The following is an 11,602-nucleotide window of genomic DNA, read 5'->3' as shown; positions in this document are numbered from 1 at the left end:
TGCTTGTCGGTTCTTACAGCGCTGCATAAAGTTAAACACACTTTGACTCTATACTGACACCTGCTGACATAGATACAGTATTATCAACTCAGCTCTGGAGTTTCGAAATGTAAAAAAATATCAGTGTCACAGTTCATGTTTACCCACGCCATCGAAATCTTAACATCTTAAATACTTCTAGCCCACTCTCATCAACTGGATTAATTTTAATCGCTTGATCATCATTTTATGTAGGTATAATTATGTATTAATATATAGGCTTATATGATGATTAGTGATATTTATCTTGTAACACTTGTATAATACTTACCTATCAAAACTATATCAAAAACAGACATATATAGGCTAGTAAATCATATATTAAATCATGTATTCATATAAAAATAAATATCTATAAAAATCTATATAATATAATATAAAATATATTGCTATATCTAATATACTAAAGATACATCATCATGTATTTTAAAGATAGTTTAACGGTGGGCTTAGTTGAAAAAGTACTAGCAAAGCGCCATCTAGTGGCAAATAAGTAAAAACCTGGTCAGAATTTTCTTTTTATTACAGTAAACATGGCATGGCTTATGCTGACTCATAAATATTGACTGTATTTGAAGACTGCAGCACTTAATAATGTGATGCTTTATAGCATATAAGATTTTACACTACTGTAAGAAAATGCCCCTTTGTAAGCGCTTGAACACCCACATAAACCTAAATGTTAAAAGTCTGTCTAAAACATGCCATTGTAACCTGTTAGTAAATGCACACACTTATATATAAAAAAGACTGCAATGCAAAACAAATAAAAAAATACAAATGTAATGTTCAAGTAAAGAATCTTTACATAGGCTATTCAATAATGGTTGTTTGCCTGTGCATTCACTCAACACTGGTGACAATATTGTAGCTAAAGCTGTGAGAATCAGAATGAGGTTAATGTTGTTTTCTGGTTTAGGACTGAAACTGAGCTTCAAATGTCCTCAGAAAAAGCACAAATGTGCAGCTTTGGTCCGTTTGAACACAGTTTTGTACCACAGCTGTACAAGTGTGTGGGATGTGTGGAAAACATGATTGTATCAGCATTAGTTCTCTCTAAATGTCACACACACAGAGATAGCGCTCTTTATATCCCAGATCTACATGCGTGCACTGTGTGGTGTTATACAGCTCTTATATGACTCAAACAGAGAATCTTTGCGACTGTGTGTATGTGTGTGGGCTTGTGGCCGCAGCGTATCACTAACGTTTCAAGTGCAAACAAAATAAAGAGCAGACGTGCAGAAGGGTTAACTCGACCATATTAACACATCTGGCACATGTTTTGGCCCAACGATGAGAACTATAATGTAAAGAAAACACAATGGAAGATATTTTTTGTTATCTACTGTGCATTTGGAAATGCATTCTGGCAACATGACATGGCAAAGTTGGTCCAACCACTATTATTACTGACTCAACTTTAGCGTTTAACGTGCTACAGACACAAATGATATCTTAAATTAACCACTAAGAATAGCCTAGAAACCACAACCAGAAATGTGCCTCATACTGAAAACACCTTAGCAACTGTGTAGAAAGTGGCCATGCTACCACCCTAGCAACCATATAGCATCACCCCGGTAACCAACCAGAACATCCTATATTTTATCTTTAGAACATCTTTAGGAAATTTACAATGTTCTTTTGGTTTCATGCAAACATTTAAATTACATACTTCACTTTCAGTAGTGAACAACGCTTTGCCCACATATATGATATTGCACAGAGAGAGAGAGAGAGAGAGAGAGAGAGAGAGAGAGAGAGAGAGAGAGAGAGAGAGACTAAGACCATAAGTTGTCAGACAGTACTGAGAGGAGAGTGGGAGAGACTGAGAGCGAGTAGGAAGAAGAAAAGATAAGAGTTTGTCTGACTGTCAGCAGCATCACAACTAGATGAACTTCAACAGATGCTACATAAAGCTCGAAGTGACTAAAGGTAAGACCACTGTTTAATATCCTGCACAAAATACTGAATATAAACATAGAGATTTGTAACCTATAAATAACATTTTAAAAGTTTTATTAAAATGCAAAAAAAAAAAAAAAGTATAAAATTATTACTTTTTTTGCAATACTGCGTATTTAGGCATAGGTGGTTTAGACTTTTACATGACTTTTATTTTTTATTCCCTTTTAACCCCTTCATTATCTATATAAAATTACATGTATTATTAATTTGCACATATTTACATGAATAATATTTAGCTGTAATATTAGCAAAGCCAGAATCTCCTGTTTGAGAAATGCAATATGTGTATCTGGACACTTGCATGTATTGATTTGCATTTTATGTGATCTGTAGACATCATCACAGACTGCAGTTAGAAAAAGCTGTGAATTCTGCTGCTTCAGATTATTGTATATTTGTCTTTATGCAGTTACGAGTCATTTTTAACATTAGTTACATAACATTTGTTTACTTTCCATCATGCAATGAAAGATTGACTTATATATAGTATAGGTACATAATTATTCATTAAGAGGTCAAATTGATCTCTCAAATTCATAGCTGTAAATCTCTCTCGATTCATGTGACTTTAAGTGCATGTGAATGGGTAAATTCACTTCACACCGCAGGGCTGTAAACTTTCTTCAGTGAATGATCATAAAGAGAAATATTTGTATGTTTGTTAAATAAATAGCTTAATAGTGTTGAAATTTAAAGGTTTCATAAGCCATAACAATATAAGGGTTAAAATCTAATTTAATGTCATGTAAAATCTGTAAAACCTAATGTAATGTCCGAGAGATATGCGGTCATTTAATTTTAGATCAGTGTGTCTTTGTAACTTTTCCATACTTGATGTAATGATTTTATTGTTGACCCTTGTTGACATTCAAACTCACTGTTATTATAAAAAATCTGTTGCCATAGAAACGGCATCACACAGGGGGACAAGCTGAAGTTTTTAGACTCAAAGCTGGAGCGAGGAAGGTTGTCTAAGGATGAGTGCAAGCTACTACCGTTAAATGAGCAGAATTACGCTTTTAAAGTATACATCACATATTTCACAGGGCTGAAAGAAATCAAATATTAAAGGTGCCAAAGAATGCGTTACAAAAATATGTCAAATTGTTCTTTGATATTTACATGCTGGTATGTAACTTTATTAAGTGCAAAAAATATCCAGAAACGTTTTTACAACCCTAGGATTTGTCATTTGAAAGTCTATTTTTGCCCTATTTGGAAGGCTCATGAATAATAATGTTGAGCTCTGCTCTGATTGGCTCTGCTCTGCTCTCTCTGAGGCTCATGCCAGTAGCTCACATTAATAAACATGTTGGGGGCGTACATCTCGACTGTTACATCACAATCAGTTTGTTGTTGCGATTGGCCTGTTTTCCAGCAGTCTTTTGCATGTTCAAGGTTTACATAAAAATGAGGAAACATTGCGTTTGTGGCTCATGACATGTCATTACCATGTACAGAGCTCTAATTATTTATCTATGCGTAGGTAAATACAATTTTACATTCTATAGCACCTTTAAAGCCATGAGGACATTAATAAACTGTTAACTGGACGGGGTGCCAATGGTCACTGTCGCTTGTTCACACAAAGTTGAAAAACCTGCAAATTATGAGGTAGTTTCAGGAGCAACTACCAATAGAGTGAAGCATGCCTTAATACCGGCATAGCCGTTTTTAGCATCAACAACGGCTGTATCCAAAAGCTTAGGCAGCGGACCTGTTGCCTCAATCCCTCATGAGGCAATGACTTTGGCAGAATGAAGGCAACTTTGGAAAACACATTCGGACAGCCTTCATGGGCAGCGTAATAAAATTTTTAAACATAGTGCACCTTTATGATAACTAACCTTCATATTTGAAAACTACAATAGAATTTTTCACTAGAAATGCAATCAAAAGGTCTAAAAAGTGAAAAATAAAATTCATGTATAGCCTACTAAATCTGTGCTCCAGCCGTTGACTTGGTCGCCATTACATTTTTTTTAACTCGGCCAATCACATTCCCCATACACGGCCACACATAGAATTGTGGGACAGGATGATGAAGGTATCTCAGAAGACAGTTAGTAAACCTAACATTGGATTTGGACGTGCCTTGATGCCTTCATTTCCGAAGGCAGCATTTTAAAGCTTTCGGACGCAGCCAATATAAACAAACTACTGTGCCCCAAACTTAATAAAGAGTAGATTAGTTCTGATAACAAGCAAAATATATAACAAAAAATGACCTTAGTTCAAATCACAGTTCAACTGTTTTTGTGTAAAACTCATGTATACAATGTTAGCTACGTGTGTTCTTGTCTGGGCACCAAATCTCTCTTCGTACAGCAAATTGATCCATGCTTGCCATCTTCCCTCGTCTTGAAGAAACCGAACATTTTTATTTTTGACGGTATTTGTTCCAGATATCAGTTTAGTCCAGAGCGATAAACAAATACAGACAGAAAGATAAATTTGGGCCAGGCACGTAGCCATGGCAATGGGCGTGCGTCCAATCCAACCGTCTATATTTATAATGTAAGTGTGCTTTTATATATTGAATGATGTTGGCTAAATGTCAGCTTACCATCCAAACCTTAAACCCTTGAATGCATTGTCATACAAATGGTGAAGAAATACCCTATTCACAGGATGAGTAATAATTTCCCCTACCTAAAGTGTGTGATATTGCGGTACTAACCAAGATGAAGTGGGTAATATTTGGTAGGCCAGCATTTAATATAGAATGCAACAGTCCAAGATACATTTATGCCATTTTATACTGTTAAAAACATATTTAGTGTGGCTTTAAAGCTCATACATGTAAACATACAAGCAAATATACATTTTAGAAATTATTATTTTAACCATTTATCATGTTGCCTAATGGTGAACTCCACTACAAGCATGATCTATGTCTAATATGTCTATGGCCAATTTCGCTTGCTTTCTTTTTCAGAAACTTGTGAAGAGCCACCCAACAGATCCCCAGTCAGCATGATGCCATGACCCTCCTTTGAATCCTAAACCAGTGTTACCATCATAACTTTATTTAGGAAACCCTAATGCCCCCAAAGTACAATGTTTTCTCACAACTTCTTAAAAAATATCTTTACACGAATTTCCACCTAGGTAATTTCCCTGAAGATTTTGTAAAAAAGCTTTTTATAGGGAAAACGTCAACCTGTGTTGTAACCATGGCGAATACAAGTTCCTTTTCTGTGCCAAACTGCAATGAACAGTCATCAGCACCTGTTTTTAAAACACCTTCTCCTTTTTGGAATCAGGATTCTGTGTTTAGGAGACCGAAACATATCAGAGAATCCACATCTGATGTGACCGATGGATTTCCTCTTTATCCTTACGGATGTGATTTTTCCTCTTTGAGAAACCCGGACATCTCTTACGCTACAGGACTGAATCAGATCTACTCATCAATGAATTCTAGCAGCACATACATAACACCATCATCAAAACTCCTTGTGAGCGATCCAAATGCACTGCATGGTATTGGAAGGGGGACTTATCACTGGAGTTATTTAGCTTCAGGCGTAGAAGATGGGTTTCGAAATCTGCACAATCCACAAATCGATCCGTTTTTAGCTTCGTATTACTACAGAGGAGCTGTCAGGGATGTTTTACAAGGAGATGTTTCAAGTGAGAAAACCGAATCAGGTTTGCAAAACAATAAGAGAGCGAGAGGAGAGAAGTACTGGTACCACAGACCACAGAAGCAGGGTATTTTACACAGCTTCAGAAAAGACAGCGCAAGGCATTGTGTGAAAAATAACCCACTTCTAGGTTCTCTACTATATACAGATACAAATAAAAACAACAATCACAATCCCAATTTGAACCACTTTAGTCCCGCCACACCTGTATCAAAGAGGAATGGTGAAAATCAAACAAGAGAGGAGCTCCCCCTACTGGACTGGAGAGAAGATGCAGACAAAAACAATCACCAAACAAACACTAGTACACAAACATCATCTTCTGTCCTGTGTGTGCTCCATCGGTTTGTAGAGGGTTCACTGGTGGAGCTTGAGAGCGGTCGACTAAAGCGTATAGAGGATTTACAGATAGAGGATTTGGAGCAGTGTGCTGAACTTCATCCTGATCTCAAACTGGAACGACTCACCGTGTTGAAGATCATGCCCTCACACAAACCTGCACTGTTATTACACGTGAAGCTTGAACGGGACCACTCACAGGTTAGCACATACACATCAACCATCTTTATTTGTTGGATGTTGAAATTAATATAAAACAAATTGTTCAATTTATTATTTACTTACACTTGTTTAACCCAGTATTGTTTTCGTTGATTTTCTTTCACCTTAACACACAGCTATGAAAGTAAATTAATTAAAGCAAATCTCATACTTACGTAAAACGTTACCCTGCACTGGTACAGACAGTAGACAACAGCCGACAGTAGCTGCATTTCCATTTCCCTTCAAAATGCGCAAATTAAACATGTGCCCAATGAAAACTTAGCAATTTCCCATAAACTCCTATATATCACAAAAGGTGCTCAGGTGACAATTCGAAAAAGGAATATTTAGGTTGGTATGTTTTGATATGTTTGGTTGCAGAACAAGACAGAAGAAGTGGTGTTTGACTTTATGTGGAGTCATAACAACTGACAAGCACATGACATCAACATATCTGCATCCGAAACCACCTACTTCCATACAATATAGTAGGCGAAAAGGAGTAGGCGAAGCAGTAGGCGAGTCGAGTATTATGTCTGAATTCATAGGCTGTTTCTCAATGCCAAGGAAGGATCCTCAGAAGCCAGACTTTCGAGGATGCTACGTCATCGACATCTGTCGAAGGGCTGTTCCAATGTCGAGGATCCTCGAAACTGCAAACAAGGACTGAGTCCTTCGTTCGAAAAATATCCCATATACAGGAAAGGATGCATATGTGTATCCTTTGCACTCTTCGCGCTCTCAAATCACCCACAATTCTATGTGCGCAGAGCTGAAAGCAGACCTTTTCACTGACGTAATGACGCAATGACGTGCACTTGCTAGCCTGTTCAATTTACGTGTTCTCCGAATGCTAAAGAGGAGCCTCGTCGTCTAGCCTCTGAAGGAAGTGACTTGGAAAGACAAGTCCTGCCAAGGAAGTATCATTGGCATTGAGAAACAGCCATAGTATTCCAAAAACAGTATGCAAAAAGTACCCGGATGACCTACTACTTCCGGTTAGATTTTGAAGTGTGCATATGATTGTTTCTTTCACTATCCCATGATAAGAGGAGTTATCCAACGAAGAAGAAGAGGTGTCGTCATATTAGGCAATGGCTGAAAGCAGCCATGCGGCTGTATTTGTGCTGGTATGACATGACGTGATAACCACGTGATGTATCAACATGGCGGATGTAGTACGTCCGAATTTCCTTCATACTACCAGGATTCATACTATACAGTACCTACTGTTTTAACGGTCAGTAAGTAGGTACTTCATCTCATGTACTGTCACAGTATGGGGTTTCGTACGTAGCCAATGAGAGCTAATTGGAAGTCGACTGCTCTGTATGCTTTTGAGTCGCTGTTCCGGTATTTTGATGTCATTCGAATGTCGTCTTGCGTGACGCCGTATGAAGCCAAACACACACATGGTTTATTGCGAGACAAAAAAATGACGTTTTAGTTGCATAACATCAGTTAATGGAAATGCTGCCACAATTTTTTCAACATGCAGACAATAACGCTAAAGTTTTGTGCAAATCTCTAATGGAAATGCAGTTAGTGACAGCAGACAACGTGAAGTATCGTCAATATGGGAACTCAACAAATTAACAAGTTTTTCATTCAGAGTGCTGTGTTTGGAGGGAGGCTTAAAAAAAATAACCTCATTACTTACATTAAATCCATACTAGGACTTCCCTTCTTTAGCCGAATACATTTAGAGCTATATTGAAAACTATCCTGTCTGTTTCTAGCTTTGTAATGGCATTAAATAGAAGCCATTTAATTGATGCCCATCCATCACAAAGTTTGGTATGTCTTTTGAAGCGAAATTATACAATTGTTAGTTTGCATTTTGAGCATATTTAGAGATCGATAAGTCGCAAATGTAAACACATCTAGATCTAAAATGTCGGCACAATGGCACCACGTCTGTACGTAAGCTGATCATTGGTTCTCTTGTGTCTTGTGACTGCATGTTTTGTAACAACGCATATGACGCCTAGTCATGAGACTCCTGAGAGCCTTACCCTGGCTTCAAAAAATTTGGTAAGAAAATGATGGGCTAATTTTCATTTCCTGGTTAACTAAATTAAGATTCGATTTACTGTATAAGCAATAGTGTGCAGACTATTCTCATTTAATTTGTTTTTGTATTTTATAAACAAGCAGTGATGATAATGTATGCAACCATAACTCATGCGATTAAACTTGCCTTGTGTCTTTATCGCATACTAGGACAGTATACACTAAATAAATGTAGTATGTATCTCTCTTGCCTATTAAATAAGTACTTGCCTATTAAATAAGTACGTGTCTATTAAATAAGTTCTTGCTATTAATTATGTTCTTGCCTATTAAATAAGTACGTGCCTATTAAATAAGTACGTGCCTATTAAATGTGCCTATTAAATAAGTACTTACTTATTAAATAAGTACTTGCCTATTAAATAAGTACGTGCCTATTAAATAAGTACGTGCCTATTAAATAAGTACTTACCTATTAAATAAGTACGTGCCTATTAAATAAGTACTTGCCTATTAAATAAGTATGTGCCTATTAAATAAGTACGTGCCTATTAAATAAGTACGTGCCTATTAAATAAGTACGTGCCTAATAAATAAGTACGTGCCTAATAAATAAGTATGTGCCTATTAAATAAGTACTTGCCTATTAAATAAGTACGTGCCTATTAAATAAGTATGTGCCTATTAAATAAGTACGTGCCTATTAAATAAGTATGTGCCTATTAAATAAGTACGTGCCTATTAAATAAGTACGTGCCTATTAAATAAGTACTTGCCTATTAAATAAGTATGTGCCTATTAAATAAGTACGTGCCTATTAAATAAGTACGTGCCTAATAAATAAGTACTTGCCTATTAAATAAGTATGTGCCTGTTAAATAAGTACTTGCCTATTAAATAAGTACTTGCCTATTAAATAAGTACTTGCCTATTAAATAAGTACGTCCCTATTAAATAAGTACATGCCTATTAAATAAGAACTTGCCTATTAAATAAGTTTTTGCTATTAGTTATGTTCTTGCCTAGTAAATAAGTATGTGCCTATTAAATAAGTATGCGCCTATTAAATAAGTATGTGCCTATTAAATAAGTAATTGCCTATTAAATAAGTTTTTGCTATTAATTATGTTCTTGCCAAGTAAATAAGTACTTGCCTATTAAATAAGTACGTGCCTAATAAATAAGTACTTGCCTATTAAATACGTTTTTGCTATTAATTATGTTCTTGCCTAGTAAATAAGTACTTGCCTATTAAATAAGTATGTGCCTATTAAATAAGTACGTGCCTATTAGATAAGTACTTGCCTATTAAATAAGTGCCGCATACTAGTATATAGTATAAAGTAGGTGATTGTGGATGCAGGGAGGGCCTTTATTGCAGAAATACAAAATGATTTAGAATAAAACACTTATTTTTGGTAACCCCCTATTCTGTCATTCAGCAGTTGTCTTTGGAGGTGAATGAGGGGTTGCCCTTTTTTGTATGCGGGCGTGGCTGGTCGTCTTGCAACCCTCAACTCACAAGTCAAACCTGCAGATTACAGTGCCACCAGCTGAAAGTGGGAGATATTTGCTTGGCACTGACACGTGACCCCGCCCCTGAGGCACAGCCTGCCAATCAGAGTCCAGCTGAGATGAGCATGGATCATACTGTGCCAAAGTGTGACATCTACAAGACAAGCACACTATCAAGCAAGGACAAATCACGAAAGAGACACTTGACAGCTCCTGAGCTCAGAGACATTTCCAAGATACACCAAAGCACAGATTAAGAAGCTGAAGGTTCATCATATATCAAATAGTGTAAAATAATAACCCAGTCTAATTAAGTCCAATTCTATTTTGTTGTATTGCAAATAAATCTGTTTTTACACATTACAGCTGCCATATATTGCATAATATCTGTGCGTATGTAGTAACTGCAATGGTACCAAATAAATTTTGTGTTACAGAATACATATAACTGTTCACAATATACAACTATTAAAGTACAACAACAACAAAGAAGGGCTTACAATAGTTACTGTTATTGTATTCACTATAATATACAAGGAATAGTTTACACAAATATGAAAATTCATCACTTTCTCATCCTCATGCCGTCTTTATTCAGTTGAACACAAACTATTTTATATTAAAATGTCATTTACAACAATGGGACACAAAAGAACCAGCCACCTACTGGCAAAAGAACCTACCGGCAAACAACGGTACCACAATACTTTGAGATTTAGCAAAAGTGTATTTTTTTATGCTTCAAATGAATTTCAACTATTTAACCTTAAAGCAACACTATGTAGTTTTTTTACCTTTAAATAATGTCTCTAAAATTATTTCAGTGATAGAACAACTTTTAACTGGACAAATTGTACTGTTGCTGCAACCTGAGCAACCTCCTAGCTGCTACTAGCACATTCTGAAAGTGGCGGTGGAGGGTAGGAAACACAGCCCCGCCCCTCCCCCTGCCTGCAGAAGAGTGTCTGATACCAGGCACTGTTGCGCTTTTCAATCACATGGGGGAGCTGTAAGTCATTTTTACATGAAAACTAAATAGTGTTGCTTTAATTTACTCATACTACCTATTACAATTTTAATACTAAAAAAATAAAATATGATTTCTTATATTTCTATTTCATTATTTCTCAGACCAAATCATACTTGGCTCTGGTTTGGGGGGGGGGGGCAGTGCCCCCTTGCCTCCCCCCAAACTATGTACTGCACTGATCTTTATGTTTCCATGGATATGCAACATATAAATTGATAAATCAGCTTAAATATTTATTGTTTTCTTTCACACATGTATAGATTCTCTTTAGTAGGCATAACCACTGAGTCAATTGGATTACTCATAATGAATGAATGTGCTTTTTGGGGCTTCACCATGTTGATCCACATTAAGATAACATCACTGCATTTTAATATTTATTTAAAAGGGACATTTCACAAGACTTTTTTAAGATGTCAAATAAATCATTAGTGTCCCCAAAGTGCGTATGTGAAGTTTTAGCTCAAAATACCATACAGATAATTTATTATAATGTTAAAATTGCCACTTTGTAGGTGTCAGCAAAAATGTGCCGTTTTTGGGTGTGTCCTTTAAAATGCAAATGAGCTGATCTCTGCACTAAATGGCAGTGTCGTGGTTGGATAGTGCAGATTAAGGGGTGGTATTATCCCCTTCTGACATCACAAGGGGAGGCAAATGTCAATTATCTATTTTTTACATGCTTGAAGAGAATGGTTTACCAAAACTGAGTTACTGGGTTGACCCAATTATAGCACTTAAACATGGAAAAAGCCAGATTTTCATGATATGTTCCCTTTAATATAAAGTAAATCAGAGTTGTATTAGGGTTAAAATATGAGAGAATTTTCATATTAGTGTG

At 36.2% G+C, this 11,602-nt stretch overlaps 1 protein-coding gene across 2 annotated transcripts; it reads left to right on the top strand.

Annotated features, from left to right (window-relative positions):
• The first annotated feature begins 508 nt into the window (after positions 1-508).
• LOC129427259 (uncharacterized) lies at positions 509-10,728 on the top strand. Of its 2 annotated transcripts, none has more exons than XM_055183641.2 (3): positions 509-1,977; positions 4,949-6,200; positions 9,659-10,728. In XM_055183641.2, the coding sequence occupies exons 2-3, from the start codon at positions 5,055-5,057 to the stop codon at positions 9,986-9,988; spliced, it is 1,476 nt and encodes a 491-aa protein (XP_055039616.2). In that variant the 5' UTR covers positions 509-1,977; positions 4,949-5,054; the 3' UTR covers positions 9,989-10,728. The 2 variants fall into 2 exon arrangements, with proteins under 2 accessions (XP_055039616.2, XP_055039617.2); XM_055183642.2 differs by having other exon boundaries at positions 510-1,977; positions 9,662-10,728.
• Positions 10,729-11,602: the final 874 nt, after the last annotated feature.

This window comes from Misgurnus anguillicaudatus, chromosome 14, assembly GCF_027580225.2.
Source record: "Misgurnus anguillicaudatus chromosome 14, ASM2758022v2, whole genome shotgun sequence".
NCBI classification, from domain to species: Eukaryota; Metazoa; Chordata; class Actinopteri; order Cypriniformes; family Cobitidae; genus Misgurnus; species Misgurnus anguillicaudatus.
This window is presented reverse-complemented; position numbering and strand designations above follow the sequence as displayed.